The 21,794-nt window shown below is 43.0% G+C and overlaps 1 protein-coding gene across 1 annotated transcript in view; it reads left to right on the top strand.

Moving 5' to 3' along the window:
* Positions 1-21,794, top strand: part of LOC149869023 (lysine--tRNA ligase-like) — a 52,811-nt gene that overhangs the window by 14,841 nt on the left and 16,176 nt on the right. The window contains exons 3-6 of the mRNA XM_090039578.1: positions 14,087-14,252; positions 18,704-18,797; positions 19,932-20,118; positions 21,385-21,510. Coding sequence (XP_089895704.1) covers positions 14,087-14,252; positions 18,704-18,797; positions 19,932-20,118; positions 21,385-21,510 — 573 coding nt within the window. The remainder of the gene's footprint in view (positions 1-14,086; positions 14,253-18,703; positions 18,798-19,931; positions 20,119-21,384; positions 21,511-21,794) is intronic.

Raw genomic sequence — 21,794 nt, forward strand, 5'->3', positions numbered from 1 at the left:
TTTGACTTCTAGTTATACAGCACTTCTATTGCTTTACCATCTGTTCCAAACAGCTGAAGGGTATTTTTGTTTAGAAGAAAATTTTCCTCCAGTGATTCAGATTAGGCATCAGCCTCCAAATATTTTGGACTTCTGAGTGTACCTTTGCAAATTGTTTGGAACTCATGCCAGCTATAGTACTCAGGCTACTTAGTCCCATGGTGCAGCCAAGAATTCAAATGCAGATACTTCTGCAAACGAGAAGAAACCTGTTCCCAGGCCTGCTTACTCATTCCACATTACATACTCACTGGATCAAAAAAAGGAAAAGCAACCAAACAGAAATAACCCTGAAAGCAGGAACAAGAATGCAGGATACTTCTTAGTTATCACTGGGCTAGAGTTGTGTTCCCACTAGCTCCCTCTCTTTCTTGGCCCCAGAGCTCTTGCTATTCTTTACTGCCTAGTGACAAAACAATGAGTCCCCACCCAGGCAATTTTATAACCTAATGGTTACAACACTTTACTTGGGAGATGAGAGATTTTTACCTTCTCTGCCTAAGAATGGCCTAAAACCCAGGCCTCTGACTTTCTGGATGTGTGCCAGATTACTACTAAAAACAAGGCAACCCCAGCTGCTGCTCTGAATTTTAATGGGACAGAGGTGCTTAATGCAAAGCACTGAGTCAGATGCCTAAATTCTGAAGAGTTATTGGAATTCAGACCCCTCCCACTTGTTGCTTAGCATTTCATATTGGCTAGCTCTGGGTGACTCCCTGCTCCACACCAAGGAGCTCTGGCCTGCCTTTTGGAGGCACCTAACTCTCCTCTTTCAGTGTACTGGCATCCTCTAAGCACCAAACTGTGCCTATTTGGATTAGTTTCCTGGACAAGGCTTCTGTTTTTAGCTGTGCTGAAATATAGCTAGAGGCTGGGATGCCTAAGCCTCTGTTCAGTCCACTAGATTTTACCTTTTCCTTGGAAACCTCACGTGCCATGGCTAGCAAAGCCAAACCAAAAGTTGGCTGTACATTGCCTGTTAGAGAAGTAGGTTCATCATGCCCTGTAAATAATGATGAACATGATGGGGGCATTTTCCCCCCCATTTGTTTGAAAATATCTGCATAAATTATTGGTTTTACTCAGTGAAAAAGATAAAAGGAAAACACCCCTTTTGAAAATATAAAGTTCTTTTCCTTTTCCCCTTTTGCTTCCTTTCTCTATTTCCTTCACTTGCCAGTTGGAAAATGGTGAGGGGGGTGGGGGTGACAGCAGTAGTGATGGACAGTTTGTTCAGGGTTTTTTTTTCTGATTTCATAGTGTGATCCCCAAAATTCAATGAAAACAACCATTTTTTGTAAAGATTTTTGTTAAAAACCCATTGAAGTACTTGAGTCAGTTGTACTTTCCAGTAGTTTCAGTCTTCAGCTATGCTGTTACAATGGGAGAGTGGTTGCAGCCCTTACTAAGAGTAGTGTACTTACCTGGATAGAATCTATAGCACTTTTCTTGTACACCTGACATACATAGATAATACCAGAAAACTGATATGTAAATTACTCTTCCATGTGGCCCTGAAGATGCCCATCATATTCTACTGTGAAACAGCACCAAATCCCTCCCTATATCTGTAAGAGGGTTAACTCATATGGTATGAAATTGCTACCCCTAACTCCTCCTCAGTAGCAAAAATCAGACTGTCAGTTTTATAGTCTACCCTGGAACAAAGCACTGTTTTACCACCAATGTCTTTTTTTGTGATGAGCTGTGGCTGGATTTTATAGCAGCATAATTCAAGTTAATAACCAGAGCTGTTCCAGAGCAACCCAGTCACTTGGCACTTGGGAGATGGTGGCTTTGTTGATCTTCCCTTCATACAAGTGTTTAGAGCTGAGATGATGGAATTGTAATTTACAAAACATTATGTAAAAGAACAATCAAAAGCAGCCACTTCCCATTAGGATTACTCATTATTAACTTTTGGATAAAAGGGTGAATGTTCAAAAGGAAATCTTTTAAAAAGTGTGCCTTCATCCCTCCTTGGGAATCCTGGTACCTCTTGCTGTTTGATCCAGAAGTCTCCAGTGCCAGACTCAAGGCTGGAATTGTAGGACATAAGTAATCAGCAACTTGCATTGTTCATGGTAGTAACACTGGACAACTGCCCACCTGGACTTTGGGTAGGACCAGGCCTTTTGAATTTAACATGCCTATTCCTTCTTTGTGTGGACCTTAATTTTTTTTACATTCATTTCCTTCCCTGATCAAAAATTCTCAGCCAATTAGCAATCCCTTTTATATCTTATAGTGTTAGTATTCTGCCTAAACTTATAGGTTAGTGAAACCAAGTTGATAGCCAGTGAAAAGGAAATGTTTAATTCAGTCTGCAACTCAGTTCCAAAAGCTAAAAAGTCACAGCTGGACCAAGGCTTTCCTGTAACAGACTGCCAATGTGGGCTCACCAGATTCATTTGAGATACTTACCCTGGGCTAGAAACAGTGCTGGTGAACTCTGAGCGACCCCAAAGGTGGAGCAGGGATTCCTGCCCTGTGGAAAAGGAGAAGCCAGTGGAAAGAAGGGGTTTTCAATCCTCTCATTCGCATGGAAGGGGGATGGCCGGGGTTGGGGGCCATGGAGGGACTCCCTGAGGGGATAAAAGCAGCAGCTGAACTGGCGTGGGGGCTGCTGACAGTGACCCTGGGGAATGACTTAGGAGGCCTAAGAAGAGCTGGGGTGAGCTGACCCAGCAGGGGGAACAGAGAGACCCTTCTGAAGAGCCTTGAAGGCCCTGGGAGAAGAAGGCAGCGGCAGTCAGCCGTGCCTCCAGCCCTGCAGCAGAGAGGGAGCAGTGGCCAGGGCTTGGGGCAGACAGCTGGTGCCCCAACGCCCCATCGCAGTGTGCTGGACATGCCAGGTGTCCCGGAGGCTAGGGGTGGCAGTTGGCCTCCCACTCTACTGTGGAGAAGCAGCAGCAGCCAGGAGTGCAGGCGGGCATCCTCATCCCAGGCAGGGAGCTGGGCTGGTGAGTTGAGGAAACCCTTTACCTTCCTTGGGGAAGCAAGACAGCAGCAGGAAAGGCATTGGGATCCTGAGGAGCAGCAGGACACCAGAATGAGGATCCCCAGGAGCTCGGGGTGCAGGCCGGCACTTGGAGCAGGACTGGCGAGCCGTGAGGGATGCCTGGCCAGTTGTCTGGAGCAGGGGTTTAGAGCAATGACCCCAAGAGCTGCCTATGCTGCTGACCCTCTGCTACTGACTGCCCCAGAGGGGACACAGTCCTGTCCCTTCTTCTGCGGCTGATTGTCATTGGATAGAGTCCCTGAGGTTTGTGCTTGGGTCATGCCAATTGCTGCAGGAGCATACTCTGTTGCTTGCCTTTTTGGTTGCCACGGAGGGTCACCCTTCAGCCTCTTTGGGGGGTTGGGGTTTGATACAATTTGATTGCTGCAGACGAGAAGAGCTTAACCTGTTGCAGTCTGTCACTTATTGGGAAGCCTGTTGGAGCTGCTGGGAGTGAGCACCTTGCTTCCTTGTTGGTAGCATCTCAGCAGTGGCTGAAAGCTGCCAGGTACCCTACCTGTGGTTCTTGAGTCAAGAGCTGACTAATGCATTCTGGTTTGTTTTGTTATTCTGGTTATGCCATTTAAGTTCACTTGTAAATAAGCTTTCCTATTAGTCTTGTTTTGTAAATAAAGTGTAAATAATTAAATCAGTTAAGTGTTAGACCTTCTTGGGACCATGGGCTGCTCTGTAGGGAGCAGGGGCCGGCTGGAAAGTAAATGGGTGCTGGCCGGAAGCCCTGCTCCACTCATCACACCATCCCTGATATTGGGCAGAGGTGGCAACTATTGAGCCACCACCCAGGTGTGGGAGCTCGATGCCGAATTATATAGGACTGAATTAAGCACAGGCTCACACCTGTTCAATTTAAAACTTTTATTGTTTCACAAAGTCATAAACTAAAGGAGGTCTATTGGTTCACGAGGTTCCCAAATCAAGCCCTTGCTCTCTAACCCGGAGGCTAGGTGCGGCTGCCTGATTCAGTAGTCTCAGAATTGGTCAACAGCTCGTTTAAAAGGAGTCCCTTATCTTTTTTTAGGCAAAAGATACAAAACTGTGGTGGAAGTGAGGCATCTAACATAACTTTACTATTAGTTATATATGATAACACTTATACATATGGATTTTCTAATTCTTACTTCTATTGGTTATTTAGTTAACTTATCTATATTATAATATCAGGTGATATGCTTTGTATTATAATTATTACACTTCTTATGTTAATCCTTAATGACCTTTATATTTCTTATGCTAATTTTCTATAACCTAAATACATTATTCATCTATATGTTTTGCTGGGTTTTGCAGGGTTAAAATATCAAAACTGACATAGTATGCGGTTGTTTTTTCGGCATTGCGGTTTAGCCATGCGGTTTCCTATTCTTAACAATGTAAGCGGCATGTCTGCTATTTTTATCATTGTTCAAAGGTCAGAAGTTCAGTATCTTCATCTAAGGGTCAGAAAGTGATTACCAGAATGTCAATCGCTGACTCCTCAACCTCCTTGAAGCATTCTGGGAGTTTTAGTGCATTTTTTTTAATGCTAGGCCTTGCTTAGCATAAGTACTCTCTCACATCACCTCTTCCTCCTTGATAAAAATAGCTACTTCTGATTGAGAAAGCTTAACATATCCTTGGAAATATGGATAACAGTATTTTAACAAAACTGCAACTGTAAGGCAAACTATGAGAAGACCTAGAAAGATAACTCTATTTGAGGTCTGCATTGTTGCCTTAGCCTGTTGGGCAATATCACCTAACCAATTCAAAGGTTTACTAAGTCCTTTCAAGACAGCTCTTAAGTAGTCAGGAACTTGACCGTTGGTGGAAATATTCTGATAAACCACAGAAATAAACTTAGTCAAGTCCTCTTTAATGTATTTTCTGGAAAAGAGCCATATTTCTATTTCATTGCCCAATCTTTGCAGTCTCAAAACATCAATACCTTGTTTATGTGCCAAAAATCTGCTTGAATGGAATTAGGTTCCTGTATTAGGGTATGTGCCTTTTCATGATGAATATAAATACTTTGGTTTTGATATGTAAGCAAGGAACTTCCCTGAATAACAGAACAATTAAAATCCAGACATAGTACTGTGCCAGAAGTAAATTTCCAGGTACGGACCCCTTTTTGTTTTAAAATTAGAGGTGTTTCTGGTATTTTTAAACTACTTGAATAGTTTTAACTTTGTTTATACTTAGAAGTTTCTGTAATAAGAGAAAAGTTACATATTTAACACCTTTTTTCTTAATGGTAAATTAACAACTTTAACAGTAATATTGGCTTTTTGACACTATTTATGAGAGAATACTTTTTACTGAATCACTGGGACTGAACATTGATAAAATGTCCAAGGTGGAATTTTCTAATTTTGAAGAAGTGCATCGGTTGTATGACATTGGTTTAAAGTTCAAAACACTGTAAGTTTTTCAATGGGTGTATTTAAAGTTAGTCCATCCATTCCAGTGAGGTTATAGATCAGAGTTCCACTCCTGTCCAACTTGCAGTAGAAATGTTCAAAACATACAGCAGGAACGCTTGAATTATTAACTCCTTGAGTATAGAGGTCAGTAGTAAAGTTAGTTTCATTGAGGTAACCCAACATATCGAATCTTGTGTGTAATCTGTACACTCATCTTCAGCATTCATTAGGACAAGCAGTTTCAGGATGCATAGAAATATCTTGATGCCTTCTATAGTGACAATATCAGTTTTTTTCCTGCAAATTAAACACAAGGGAAGCGCTTGCTTCTCTATTAGTTTTGGATGAATTTACATTTTGTAATCTGTACTAAATGTTTTTTTTCTGCATAATTTTTCAGTTGCACTATAGTCAGTGACAGCTATTTTAAGAATTTTTTCCAATTGTCTTGCCTTGACTGAGGAATATGAAACCAAGTCTCAGTACCAGGTGGAAATTTTACTTAATTTTGATGGCTTTGTACCATTACTGGAGGAGAAGGTACATGTTGTAAACCATAAATAATCACACACTGCAAATAAATTTTGGTTCACCCTTTAAAATTTTCAGAATTTAATTCTTTTTGCAGTAAGGTTTTAAAGACTTTATTACTTAGTATTATTTAATAGTTCTTAGGTAAGGGTGGAATAAGACAAATTTATTTATTCAAAATCATTTTCTGATGGTCTTTGATTTTATACTATGACTTTCAAGGAAAATGATACTTCCCCCATCCATACTTAAAGTAAAAATAATACTTATAACTATTTCAATTTCTATACCACTAATGATACTTATTCCTATATGAAGTTTATTTCACTCCCAATTTTTCTGTCGTCTTTGTTTTTCTCATTTATCAATTAATTGACAGTGGAGACAGTTCCCCTCCCCCTTTTTTTCATTTCTTTGTTCCCTTTCCAATTTACATTTTTCCCCACTAAACCTATAAGGTATTATTATTATTATTATTTGTTTTCTTCTTCTGTTTTGTATTAATTATATATATCTGTAAAAAGATTTCTTACAGGCTTTGATCTTTTACTTCCAGCCTAATTGCGTCTGTCCTAACCACTCAATAAATTCAACACTTTAGATAATTATCAGGACCTTGAGTATTGCCTGAATACGCCTGAGTAGTGGAATTATAATATGAAATTTTTAATAATTGGTGACAATAATAACTATTTTGTTTTTAGTAAACGAGACCCAACCAAAGTATCGTGCCCACAGCACAGCTCCCAGTTATTAGCTGAATACACAACCACACTCCACAAAACCAATCCTGTGTGTTACAACGAGTTCTTTGTCCTCTTAATGGACAATCAGGATTATCAGGATTGTGACAACAACACTGAATTTCCTCTTTTTAATCTCCATGTGGATTCTGAGGGGTTTTTTTTTTCAGTGACTTCCTCCAAAATTTGTACCATTTAGCTTCTTTTGGGGCTCTAGATTCTCATGCTATTAATCTAAGCAATCATGTTATCAATTTAAGCAATCTTAACACAACTAGATTGTTATATTATCAACCCCCTTTTTCTTTCTTTTACAATTGATATTCCCCTTCTTCTTGAGGTCTATACACTGTGGCAACACACCGTTCACCTGGTAATAAATAATTGTTTACCAGAGCGGGGTTACTATTTCTCAGCCAGACTATTCTATATGGTCCTGAGGTTGCCAATAGACAGATTAAACTGTCCCCAAAACTATAATTTGAGTGAAAACTAATCACCCCTAAAAAATAGGAACTGATTTTTTTTTTTTTTTGTGGCTGTCTGCTCCCGGTTCCCCCTATAATTACTTACAGATTTTATCTAGAGACACTGTTTAACCCTATTCACACTCCTGTGACTAGGCTACTCTTAGTGCCCCTCTCACACTCCCGTGATTAGGGTACTCTTAGTGCCCCTCTCATACTCCCATGATTAGGCTACTCTTATTGCCCCTCCTGCTATTTCTGTGCCCTTTAGGCTATTCTTACCTGGTTGATTCCGAAGTCCAAAGTCTGAAAATCCAAAGATCCCTTGCTGTCCTCTAGCGGGAATCAGGATGCTCCTTCTTTTTTCGCTTTGTGAAACAGACTTTTTGGGTACCACTACAACCTCTTTGGGGTTGAGGGCACCCTGCTCGCTGCGCCAAATTGTGGGAGCTCAATGCCGAATTATATAGGACTGAATTAAGCACAGGCTCACACCTGTTCAATTTAAAACTTTTATTGTTTCACAAAGTCATAAACTAAAGGAGGTCTGTTGGTTCACGAGGTTCCCAAATCAAGCCCTTGCTCTCTAACCCGGAGGCTAGGTGCGGCTGCCTGATTCAGTAGTCTCAGAACTGGTCAACAGCTCATTTAAAAGGAGTCCCTTATCTTTTTTTAGGCAAAAGATACAAAACTGTGGTGGAAGTGAGGCATCTAACATAACTTTACTATTAGTTATATATGATAACACTTATACATATGGATTTTCTAATTCTTACTTCTATTGGTTTAGTTAACTTATCTATATTATAATATCAGGTGATACGCTTTGTATTATAATCATTACACTTCTTATGTTAATCCTTAATGACCTTTATATTTCTTATGCTAATTTTCTATAACCTAAATACATTATTAATTTATATGTTTTGCTGGGTTTTGCAGGGTTAAAATGTCAAAACTGACATAGTATGCGGTTGTTTTTTCGGCATTGCGGTTTAGCCATGCGGTTTCCTATTCTTAACAATGTAAGCGGCATGTCTGCTATTTTTATCATTGTTCAAAGGTCAGAAGTTCAGTATCTTCATCTAAGGGTCAGAAAGTGATTACCAGAATGTCAATCGCTGACTCCTCAACCTCCTTGAAGCATTCTGGGAGTTTTAGTGCATTTTTTTTAATGCTAGGCCTTGCTTAGCATAAGCACTCTCTCACACACCAGGTTACACTATAATAAATTTTCCTGATGGCAGCAGCTCATTCTGTCAAGGAAAAAGGATAGTTTCCTGAATATGCCGGCTCAGGCATGTTGCAGGATGTAGACCCTATTTTCTGTAGAAAACCTGTGGGGAAAAATGGCACCTGGAAGAACAAACACCTGCATTTAAAACACTGAGAAGAATTGTTGTTTTTGTTGTACATCTAAGCTAGGCACACAGCAAGTTTGGGCTAATGCAAGAAGCAAGGATGTTCTGCAGGGTCATATGTTTTATTGGAAAACCTGCATGGGTGAGGGAGATTTTTAGATAAGCTTCTGGGCACAAAGAAAAAGAGTACTTTGTGTCCAGAAGGTGGTTTAAAACCTGCCCATCCAATTGGCTTAATAAAAGGATATCAATCTACCAAAATATCTTTGCCTCACCTACTTTTTTGGGGTCTGATCCTAAACAGATGCAAACTGGTGTAGCTTCATTGGCTTCAGAGGGTACTAACATTGATTTACACCTGCTGAGGATTTGTATATTCAATTAAAATAAATTAGAAGCAATGTTATTCATAGCAGCCCAACAGGTTTTATAATGCTGTGAAAAAGTGTAGAAAGTGACGGTGTGCTGCAGCTTGTTCAAAGGACCACTAGATGGTAATATCTCTCATCTTTATTCAGTTTAGCAATATTTTAAATGACTGTAGTAGATCTCCCTATAAAGTGTTCAGTGTCCCCAAGTGTTGTCTCACTGATAGAAAGCTACCTTAAAGTGGCAGCTGGGCATCCCCTGATGTAAAGATATTTTGTGAACGATATAGGATTGTTCCACCTGCATCCCCAAATAGAGTGGACTTCAGTGCAAAATGCTTATAATAAAATAAAAACATATAGAAACAGATTAATATATTAACACAAGAAAGTACCACAGAGGAACCCTATCCCTAAAACCCGGGACTCAAAAAAAGTCTATTCCCTCTCAATCCCCTGCCTCTCAAAGAGAGTATCTGTTCCCTCACCAGCCAAATTAACTTTCCAACCCACATTCAATACTTCTGTGAGAGAGAATAAAAATCCCCTCCACCCCATATTGCCTCCTATTCCTACCCAATTCACCTTCCTTGGCTCACACCCAGAGGAATCCCCCTGCTTGCGGTCTTTCACAAACTGTATCTTCCCCTCCAAAGGGAGCCATGGGTGTCCCCCCACAACCCATCCTTCCCACCCTTGAAAACAGTGTTTAGTTAAACAAATAGAACAGGTAATACAATAAAACAGCCCTTTGCCCATTTGGCATAGTGTTCTAGGAACAACAACTGCATCCTACTAATGTATTTTAAGCAAACCTGAAAACCAGAATTTTCTGGCATCATGTTGACTCCCATGTGGGAGTGGGACTGAACTCACCAAACATCTCTGTTGCTTGAGCTAACGGTGCGACTTGCAGCAATTCTTACAGCATCATCTATAACGGGGCGGGCAATTATTTTGGGTGGAGGGCCGCTTACCAAGTTGTGACAAGCTGTCAAGGGCTGCATGGGTAGCCCCGCCCCTTGACAGGTGCCCCGCCCCCTGGTCACCATCTGAGGACCAATGTCCCAATGTTTTGGCACCAATGTCCCAGGGCCAGCATTGGTGGGGCCCAGAGCAGGGCGCAGGCTGGCAAGGGTCTGTGGAGCTTGTCTGGGCTGCACCAGCAGGGAGAGGGGGGAGCTGGCCTGGCTCCATAGAGCCCCTGCCAGCTGGGCTCTGGGCTGGCCCTTGGGCATGGGTGTGGACCCGATGCGCCCATTTACCATGGGGCTGGGGGGGCACTGGGAGTACAGATGGGGGGCAGTGTGCAGCCCTGACCCATTGCTCACCAGCAGGGAAGGAGCTGGTGCTGAGCGTATGGGAAAAGTGGCCCCTTCCCCGCCCCATAGCCCGCACTCCTTGCTGCAGCTGCCTGCAGCCTGCACCGGGCTGTCCTGAGCAGGCACAGGCAGCCCCACGCAGGCTGCAAGTGGCTGCAGCATGGGGCACTGGACATAGGGTGGGGGAGGGGCTGCTTTTCCCCTGCACTCAGCACCAACTTGTAGCCTGCCTCTGCTGCCAACCTGGGCCCCAAGCCATCTTTGGGCTCACCTGTTGGGGCTGTACATGGCAGCAGCAGCTACAGCCCCCCTGCTTGTTGCGCTGGGCAGTGTTTACTGCTGCTGTACAGCGTGTGAGCTCCAGCAGGTAGCACTAGCCATGAGGTAAGGGAGGGGCTGCTTTTCCCCTGTGCTCAGTGCTAGCTAGTCCCCTGCCTTCCCCCGCCCCCCTTTCCTGAGTTTCCCACGCTGGGGCAGCTGGGGAGCCACATGATCCCAGGCCAGAAGCCCCTGCTGGGGCTTCTGGGTAGGAGGCCAGGGCTAGGAGGGCCCTACTGTTGCAGGAGCTCCCCAGGGCTTCCTCTGGGTCCTACTGACCTTCGTTCCTGTCATCTTTGACAGGAACCAAGGACAGATACATTTTAATATTCTAATTGTTTTTAGGGGCCCGGCAGGCCAGATAGAATGGCCTTGCGGGCTGAATCCGGCCCGTGGGCCATATTTTGCCTACCCCTGCCCTATATGGATAGGTACTAGAAAGGGATTTTGTGAATGCTTTTCAAACATGTTTGTTCATAGCAAGGAATAGATTCATAGATTGTAAGGGCCTGGAAGGGACCTTGCAAGATCAGGGTAAGTGGCAATGTGTAGGGGGTGCACAGGGGTGCATGTGCACCCCCTAACAGTGTAGGTGTACCCACCATTAGGCTGCGCTCCCTGTTTAGGCAACAGGCAGGGAGGCAGGCAGGAGTGCCAGTGTCCCCCCTGCAAGCGCTTGCTGGCAGCCCCACTCCCCAGCCAAAGTGGCTGCAGGACTTCTGGAAGTGATATGGCCACTTTTTGGTGTGTGAGATTGGCTACCAGGGAAGCCTGGTCAGTGAGATCGGCCACAAGGAACGCCCCTGCCCCAGTCGCTGACTCGAGGCACCAGTCACTCATGATCAGGGTCCAGCCCCCCTGCACTAGGCAGGAAAGACAACTGGGGTCAGATGACCCCAGCAAGGTAACCATCCAAGTCTCCTCTTGAGGATTTCCAGGGTAAGCGATTGCACCACCTCTGGAGGGAGTTTATTCCACAGTCTGAACACCTTAACTGTGAAGAAGTTTTTCCTAGTGTTAAGTCTGAAATGGTCTTCCTGGAGTTTGTGGCCATTACTCCTGGTTTTCTCCAAGGGTGCCCTGGTGAACAGTTGTTTGCCGAGCCCTTGATGTATTCCCCGATGTAGTGGCAAGTTGCTACCAAGTCCCCTCTCAGCTTTCTCATTTTTAGGCTGAAGAGCCCCAAGTCCCTCAGCCTTTCCTTGTATGGCTTGCCTTGCAAGTCTCTGTGAGAGGGTGGTTTCATTTTAGGTTTTGAAGGGGAATATGCTCTAGCGGGTACAGATTTCTGCCTCCCTGTTCCCCCTCCCTTTCCACAAAGCATGATCCCTTGTCCTATCTTTTCTCAGACTTCTTTCCCCCTCACTTACAGTTCCTCATTTTGGTTCCCTTCTCCTTGCTGAGTGCAAGTCCTAATCTCACCCCTATGGATTTTCTGTCTCTTGCCTCAGCAAGTGGAAATAGACATTGCCTGACATTTCATTTGTGCCACCATAAAAACTTTTATGGTAAGCAAATAGACATTGCTACCCTTTGTTGTGCAACATGAAAGGAACATCAGTGGCATGACAAAAGCTAGTGATAAACTCTGCTGTTTTATTACGGTGGATGTCTATTAGCTCTGTGGCAGGAGAGTATTGGCAGCCTAAACGGCTTCCACTCTTGAGTTACTCTGAGCAGGTGCTTGGGGAGCTTGGGCACCTCACACCCCAGAGCATTTGCCCACTTTTTCTGCTTACAGACAGGCATCTTTGAGAAGCTCAGGGTGCCTGTTCATAAGTGGGGAAAGTGGGCCTGTCCCACTCAGCCAGACTTGTTCCTGCAACCACGGGGGACAGGCCTGGCTGAGAAGGTAAATCAGGGCTTTCCCTCCAAACCCAAAGGTGTCTTAAGAGATCATATCACCTCTCATCCTGCACCATCAAGGGCAGGGCAAGGGATAACTTTTTTCCCCCAGTGTGGTGGATCAGCTGTGCTACAAGACATTGTTGTACAGCTGATCGGCTTCATTCAGCACATCTATTTCTAGCCAGCCTTTCTACACCCACAATCCCAACCTCCTTGGTCACTTGTTCTCTGTTTCCTCTTTCTTTGCCTCCAGTCATTTTCATACTCCATAGCCTCTAGTCACTCTAGCTAACCAGGGATTTCCTCCCCACGTTTCTAATTAACATTTCTCTCCTTATACCACTTTTACAATTGCCGAGTTTCCCTTCTGCTTCTTATCTCATCATGTTTGTCCTGGAAGGCTCACTTCCCCTCCTAGATACTCATCAGATTTGTCTCCCGTCTCTCCTCAGTCTTTCTTAGTTCTGGTCACCTGAACAACTAGTCCTAGTATTACCTCTGCCCTGAAGCTCTGCATCTGGTCTTATTGCCTTGCCCACCTACCATCCTGCCCTGTTCAGTTTTTTACCTTAGCTTTCAGTCCGAGTTTTCTTGCATACCACTCACTCAGATCAGGCAGCTTCTTATCCCATACTGTTTGGGCCCATCAGTGGGGATATTGAGAGCATGGGAGAGAGAAATTCTGTGCTCATAGTTGAGATACATGGGTATGGGCTAACTGCATGACTGCTCAGAGCTACAATTGCAGGGGAAGTTCCTGCCCAACCCCAAGCTGAAGCATGCTCAGTGTGGCCAGAATTTTCAGTGAATTTAGCAGCTAAATGCAAAGAAGACACTAATGATTACAGGCAAACTATGATTTTTCAGTGACTTATACGTTGGGTGAATTTTCACAGGGACAGTGAAAGCCACACACTGCTACAAAAGCTAAATTCCAAGTGTTTGCTTCAAGGTATCATGGTACAAGAGCTGTTCAAAGAAAAGATTGACAGAATTTAACATGGATAACAAAAAACCCATATTTTTGTTTTGCTTAGGCTTATTTCCTGAAAGGGACGAACTATTTTGGCTGAAGTAAAATTCTGCCTGAGAAAGATACTGCATATGGAAAATTTCATCTTAAAAGATTAAAATTTACAAATGTTATATAATGATCCTAGTTTCCCATTTGCTGTGGAAAACTGTGGAATCCATATTTTTTCCATGACCTACTGGAAGTATAGTAATGTCTTGCAGCAAGCAACACTATTTCTGCTCTTATTTTTGCCACAGTTGTTGCTCATCAGCCAATCAGCAACATGCTCTCCTCCTCCCCTTCACCCCCCCTACCCTGCTGCTGATTGGCTGAGAGGCAAAAACTGCAGCAAAAATAAGAGAACAGTGGTCCTGCTTGCTATGGGATGCTGTCGCACTTTGGGTAGGTTGTGGAAAAACACAGATTTCTGTGTCTTTTAGATGGAGATTTTCTGTTTTTTTCCCCATGGAAGACTAGGATCCTTGGTTATAAGTAATATGAAACAAGGTTTTGTAACTGATAAGAGGTAGTGCTGCCAGCCCCATCTATAATAAGAGTTCATACTTAAGTGTATACGGTAGAATAAGAATATGTACCTATAGAGTGTATTTAATATGTAAGCCTTCATTCTATCCAAATCTCTCTTACAGCAATACCATCAGATTCGAAGTGATGCCATCATACAACTGAAAGAACAAGGGGAGCATCCTTACCCACACAAATTTCAAACAAACATTACACTTTGTGAATTCATTGACAAGTTCAGTCACCTGAAAGAAGGGGAGCATCTTCCAGACAAACGAGTCTCTTTGGCAGGTGAGCTTCTAACAGGGTAGTGACCTCTGTTTACTCCCAAAGCTCCTAACATTTATTTCTTGTTCACAAGAGAAGGTGGATTGCAGTGGAAAAATATATTGTGGCCCAATGACTCAGTCACATTCAATGCACCTTTTCCGAGTCATCATACTGAAAAGGCCATCTACTATGATGAGACCGTGCATTTTCTATCCTGTTTTCAGGATATTATTGTCTATTCAGGCATTTCAGGCTTTCCCCAAATCTGCTTAATGAACTTGGGGAATTGGTGTGGTCATTAGGAAATGTCAGAGGGTTTGGGTCCTGCTACTGCCTTGCGGGATATGCAGTATTGTAGTGGATTGTTAGTTCACGTAACATAGTCTTTACTTTCATGGGCAAACTTGCCCCGTAGCACACAACTATTAAACCCTTAATCAGCAACCAAGCAAATACATAAACAAAGGGTTCACTCAAACCCTGAGGTCTTTCCCGGACCCTGAGAGAGTATGATGGCTTGATGCTGCAGCTTCTAGCCATGCAGCCTTTCCTCGCTCCCCCAACTCCCTTTCCTGGGAACTTTTCCTGGGTCTGGGTCTCTCTGACTTCTTAGTGCACTACTCTAACCACCCTTCCACAGGTCAGATTGGACAAAAAGCTTTTCGCTAATGCAGAGTACGTTCCAGTTGACTGTATAACTCTTGTCTAGGATTTCTCTCTGATATATGGAGTAGAAAATACTCTTTAACAATGCATGCAGAAATCTTAATTTGTTCCATTAATTAGAATAAAAAAAAATATATAGCTCTATAGCATTTGAGCCTCTCAGAGCACTTTTCAAATAGTAATGAGTTTAGGGCTTGTCTACACATGAAACCTCAAGAAATTTAACCCAAATTAAAGGTGAGAATTCTAAAATGGATTGATTAAACTTTATTAGAGCTCTGTATAGACTACTTTAGAATTAAAGTGGTGTTAACTTGATTTAGCTTGATTCTCTATAGAAATGAAGTAAACTAAATTGAATTAAGACTACTTTAATTCTGAATGAGATTTTCCATGCAGATATTTAATGCTGTTTAACTAATCTACTTTAAAAGTTAATTCAGATCATATTTCTTGTGAGTCCACATGTTGACAAGCCCTTAGTCCTATAAAACCATTGCAAAATATATGTAAATATTATACTTATTTTGCAGGTGAGAGAACTCAAGTGTAGGGAGGTTAAGGCATTTGCCCAGTTACATGCAGGTCCATCTACATGAGATGCTTTACTGCACAGTAGACTAATCTACTACATAGTAAAATGTCACTATGTAATCATGTACAGCTGCTACTATGCATTAAAAGGCCCTAGGGGGTGCACGTGGGCGGGCAGGGACAGAGCACTGCCATGCACCATTCTGTGCTGCTGCACAGGCCCAACCCAGCCAGATGCAGAGGGGTGAAAGCTGATATGCAGCAGCTGTGCAATGCCTCCCTCCCCCCCACCCCACATCCGGCTGCCAGAGGTATGCTGCACCGTGTCCAGCTGCTGGGGGTACACGGATTCAAAGATGTTGAAAAACCCTGAAATAGGCTAATGCATTCTATTACCTCGGGTAGTAGCTTTATTACGCATTAACTAATGTGTAGTAACGCATAGGTACATAGCTGACCAGGATCAAATTGCTCCCAGTCAACCCAGGCAGCAAGGGGAGGGAGAACTGACCCCTCCCCCAGGCAGATACCTGCTTCTCGGCCCCTGCTCTAGTCAGCCAGTCAGAGATAGGGCTGGGACATTGTCCTTTGCCCCAATAGCAGGAAGCTGCCCAGGCAGGGATGCAGGGTGGGGGGCCATCTGCTCCAGAGGTGGGACAGCTCCTTCTGCCCCCTGGAGCCCAAGCCTGTCTTCAGGATTAGCCTGAGGTCAGCCTCAGGATTTGCTGTGCTCTGAACTGCTCCTGTCAAACCTTCTCCTGATGGGTGCACGTGTAGGTGCATTCCCAGGGAAAACTTACTATGCAATATTTTGCTACTCAATAAGCTTTCAGTACATTGATTGCACATGTAGATGCACTCAGCATAGCCTATCTAGAGATTAAGTATACTGTCATACCAGAATTTTGAGCCAATACTTCAGAAATGGAGCCATTCATTTTGGGAACCATTCTACATTTTCTGCTATTGTTTAACCAGCTTTCCAGGCTAAAATATAACGTTATTGGATTTGTCAGACTGAATTAATTGAATGGCCTATCTAGCCTTGTACCTAGAGAGCAACCAGTTCTAGTTGTTTCAGAAAAAGATGGCAAAAGCTCTACAATAAAATAAAGTAACTCATAACATAAACTGCCCCCATACAGTGTTTTTTCCTAGCCGGTCTTAGTTAGCAGTTGGGGTTGTTCGTAATAATCTTGCCTGCCTCTCTGGATATGGGGGTCCAATCCTGAGCTATAGCCAAGTACACTTAGCCATGGAATATGCAATCAATGGCCTCAGCTGACCATTGTCAAACAACCCACAGGTTACAGGGGTAGGAGGATGAGAACAGTATGGGATTCAATACTGACAAGTGCAGGGTACTGCACTTAGGAAAAAAGAACCAGCAGCATAAATGCAGGCTGGGGAACTCCCTTCTCATCAGCACAAGGGCAGAAAAGGATCTTGGAGTCATTATAGACTCCAAGATGAACATGGGCTGCCAACGTGGGGACGCAGTCAGGAAGTCTAACCATACCTTGTCATGCATCCACAGATGCATCACGAACAGGCCCGAGGAGGTGATCCTCCCCCTCTATATGAGGTTGGTCAGGCTGCAGTTGGAGTACTGCATCCAGTTCTGGGTGCCACACTTCAAGAGGGATGTGGACAACATGGGGAGGGTCCAGAGGAGGGCCACTTGCATGATCAGGGGGCAGCAGGGCAGGCCCTATGAGGAGAGTCTATGAGACCTGAACCTGTTTAGCCTCCACAAGAGAAGTCTGAGAGGGGATCTGGTGGCCATCTATAAACTGGCCAAAGGAGACCAGCAGGCAATGGGAGAGTCCCTACTCCCAGTAGCGCTTGTGGGAACAACAAAAAATAATGGCCATAAATTGTTAGAGAGTAGATTCAGGCTAGATATCAGGAGGCACTACTTCACAGTCAGGGCAGCTAGGAGCTGGAGGTCTTTAAAACGAGGCTAGATAGACACCTAGCCAGGGTCATTTGACCCCAGCATTCTTTCCTGCCCATGGCAGGAGGTCGGACTTGATGATCTGCTCAGGTCCCTTCTGACCCTACTAACTATGAAACCTGACAGCGCTGGACTGGTGCCCTGTGTTTCTGCAGAGGTGGAAAAATGAATGATGATTTAAAAAACCCCCAAAAGAAAATAATAAGGTTTGGGTTGCTCCTTATATCTAAAGCAGATCAGTTATTGGTGTATTCAGCACCCTCACTATCACTAGTATCACCTCCTTTGTGTTTATGCAGGACAGCATATCTATTGTAAATCAGGAACCTGAAGTGTATCATGGATACCAACATTCTTGTTCATTTTTCAAGGAATCTATGAGACGTATATCAATACCCAGTTCTTATCTCAGAGAGGGGGTGCTAAATATAGTAATTATGTCACAACTTGCTTACTTAGAAGTGTTTGCAGACATGAAGTTAAACTCTGCTTCAGTGTTTCCCAGACTTTTGACACTTGGGGCACACTTCTTTTCTGGATTAAAATTGGCAGCGCATATCATTCTTATACCTGAAAAATGGTGTGTGTAAATATCCATATATATATATAAAATATAGTATATTTTCAAAACATATAACATATTCCATTCCCTGCTAAACATGACAGTCAGCATAAACTTAAACTACAGCATTCATTAGAATGGCCTATTGTTAGTTGTTTGTGAGCTTACACTGGATTTCCTGAAAATTTGGTCCACAGTTCACCCATGGTCATGGGTGACTGGTGCCTCTTTAGTCAGGGGGGCCACTAGTCAGTGGCTGGGAGGGGTCCCCCTGGCAGCCAATCGTGCTGACCGGGGGGTTCCCCACCCCCAATCTCACTCACCAAAAAGCGGAAGCGGCACAGCCACTTTTGCTGGTGGCCCCACTCTCCAGCTGGCACTTGCAGGGGGGGCACTGATGCTCCTGCCTGCCCCCCTACCCTCTGGCTAAATGGGGAGCGTGGCCTGACAGGGGGTGCACTGGTGCTGTTAGGGGGTGCATGTGCACCCCTGTGCACCCCCTACATCTCACCACTGCCAGTGGTCAGCAGAAACTTTTATGGTACTCCCACGTGGGTTCTGAAGGGAGGGATGCTCAATGAAGTGGTCTCTTCTTTGTAAGCAAAGGTTGGAAGAATAGCAAAAGGATGGAGAATTCTGACTCCTCAGTAAAGATTACTGTAGTTTTGGTTACATACTTGTAACCAGACAGGGAATTTCCTCACCTCCATGTTGTTTTTTGGTCTTATATACAAACAATCCCTCCTTTTCTAGGACGAATTTATGCCAAGAGATCTGCTGGTGCAAAGCTGCTTTTCTATGATCTCCGGGGAAATGGAGTTAAGTTACAAGTTATGGCAAATGCTAAGTGAGTATACATTATTTATGAACAAAGAGGGGTCTGCTGAGGATATATGTCCCGTTTCCTGAAATCAGTTGCAAGAAAATCTAAGAAGATTCCGGGTAGAAGCTGTGTAGTGAGGAAGACAGAGAGAAAGAGGGAAAAAAGAGACTAGCTTTATGGCTAATACTATTCTAATAACACTTATTGTCCTGTATTAGAAGCAAGGTTCTCTTTCATGATCCTTTACTAGTGTTGCATGATACAGGCCAAACACAAAATTCAGATCTAGATCTAACCTGCCTCAAACTCTTTGTAGCTTTCTCTCTTTATTATTTACTTTTTTCTATATAATTGCTTATTATATTCTGGGAAGCTTAATTAGTTAGTTAATGCTAGTACAAGGCTATGAACAATGGAAAGTTCCATAAAGATGACCTTCAGCCCATTTATCGGAGTTTTTCCCACTAACTTCAGTGAGCTTTTAAGTAGATACTAAATAAAAGCCAAGTATTTTTACAATGGCTAAACTAGTTAGAGCAAACACATCCTAATAAAACTTCCCTTCTTTTTTGTTCTTGAATTATGAATGAACATACTGTAGTTCCTATACATTTGTTCTCTTTTAGGAAATATTTGCTAAATGTCCCCATACCTCAGTTTGTGGCTTGTTCCACAGTTGCATGCTGTGATTTTTTATTTAGGTTGGACTCACAGGTCACAGGGCCGTTCAGCTGGTGTGAATCTGCATGATTACATTCATGTCAAGAAGCTATGCTGACCTACACCAGCTGATAAGCATTTACACCAGAGAAGTTGGAAGGTGGAAATTACTTAGAAGTTGGAACTGGAAATTTCCTTTCTCTAAATGTATGTCACTAGTAACTGAATCTTTACTCCCACCTCATGTTCAATTGTAAGGTGAGGGGCTTCCCCCCACCATGTTAAATGTGGGTGGGACCTCATCTTCTAATCGAACAAATATGGTAGTAATCTATGACCTAGATAGATTTCCACCAAGTATGAAAGAACAATCTAAGCATCAGTTTATATGGATGATTTTAGTTTTATTTTGCATAAAAGTTATTTTCTACCCTAGTCTGAAGGGTAATCATTTGGAAAGGATTTTGCATTTCTAAGTCAGCTGCTGCTTCTTGTCAGATTTTTCAAGTCCGAGGAGCTTTTCACTGAAACTATAAATAAGCTGCGACGAGGAGACATCATTGGAATTGAAGGATATCCAGGGAGAACAAAACATGGAGAACTGAGCATCATATCATCTGACATAACTCTTCTGTCACCGTGCCTGCATATGTTGCCTCATCTTCATTATGGATTTAAAGATCAGGTAACTTCATTCAGGGACAATGGCTGGGAAGCCTTCTGGGAAAAAGGTAGGGTAAGCCTTCTGGGAACTCAGAACAGCTGCCTGGAAACAATTATGCCAAAGGATTTATTTCTGATTCTTTCAGTAAGTAAATCCAGGCTAGCTTGATTTTGTTCACATACTTTGAACACTGAGCTATGGATCTTGTATAATATCTGGAAGTAATATAATTAATCTCAGATAATTGTGACCATGAGATGACTTGGTTTAAATTAAAATGGAAGCAGAACCAAAAGTAGGTCTGTAACTAAGGACTTAAATTTCAAAAAGGTAAACTTTATAGAACCTAGTCAGTGAATCAGTTGAATTGTAGGACTCAGGGGGTATGTATAGGCTCTATGTTTAAATTGACCTAGCCACAGTTAGGTTGATCTAAATGCCCTAAATGTGCAGGCATGCAGAGGGTTAAATTGCTCAAAAAATGGTACACCTAATCTAAGTAGTTTCCCTCGATAGAGTTTGAGTTAACCTAATCTAAGAAAGGGTTAACCTGATATCAGGAATGCCTGTACATGTTACAGTGCAGCCCCATGGCTGGTAAAGCCAAGCTGCTCCCATCACACCATCCAACCCCAGCAGGGTGTAGTTTTAGGTCATGCCCCAGGACCAAGAACCTCCTCCAGTCCCGTAGCTCCTACCTTTGGCCTCCAGGTGTTCTGGGAGCAGCAGCTCCAGCTACCAATGTTCTCGCTGGCTCCCTCCAGCAACTACCCACTCAGCTATGAGGGCCTGGGTTTTTAGTGAGGCTGCTCAGCCCCATCTTCCAGTCCAGGAGCCCCCTTCTTGTCATGTGCCTGCCTCATTGAGCTGCACCATACCTGCAGGCTGCTCCACAGCCTGGTCAAATCTCTTAAAGTGGCAGGCATCAAAGGTGCCCTGCCTCGTAATGGTTTAATGATGTGTTTTTTAAATTTGGGACAGGGATTTAAATACTGATACGCAAACTTTACAAATAGAGCAATGAAACCAAAAAGCTCTCAATTCTATTTCCAATTTTTTTTTTAACATTTGTTAATCTCTGCTTTCCTCTTGCTCTGTTTAGTAATAAGAATTCAATTTTTTTCTTCATAATCATGATTATAATGTTTAAAATGGCTATACTTCTAAGTCAAAAGAAATACATGCCTGAATATAGATATGACTAATTTTATCTAATGAATATTAGGCAACTGTCTGGTCTGAGTTTCAAGAATATCTATATTATCATTATTTAATGATTCCTTGTAGGAAACCAGATATCGTCAGCGTTATCTGGATTTGATTATGAATGAGCATGTGAGACAGAAATTTATTACAAGGGCCAAAATCATCTCGTATCTGCGAACCTTCCTGGATAATCTTGGATTTCTTGAGGTAAGACTTGAGAAAATGCTTGTCATTGTAACTATGACATTGTCAATGCGACTATAACACTATGCTATAATGCATTACCTTATCATCACAGTACTTAGCATTTTAGTAGCTCTCATATTACCAAAATTTTCAATAGTGACGAGTGGTTTCTGGGTACCTGACTTGAGACGCATTAAAGATTCCTGATTTTCACTTGGAAAACAATCAATGCTTTCTGAAAATCTGTCCCTGTTATGGTGTCTCAAGTTGGGCAGTCAAAATAATTGATCACTGATGAGGAATTT

This window comes from Crocodylus siamensis, chromosome 3 (genome assembly GCF_052110815.1).
Source record: "Crocodylus siamensis isolate JL-2025a chromosome 3, ASM5211081v1, whole genome shotgun sequence".
Lineage (NCBI taxonomy): Eukaryota > Metazoa > Chordata > Crocodylia > Crocodylidae > Crocodylus > Crocodylus siamensis.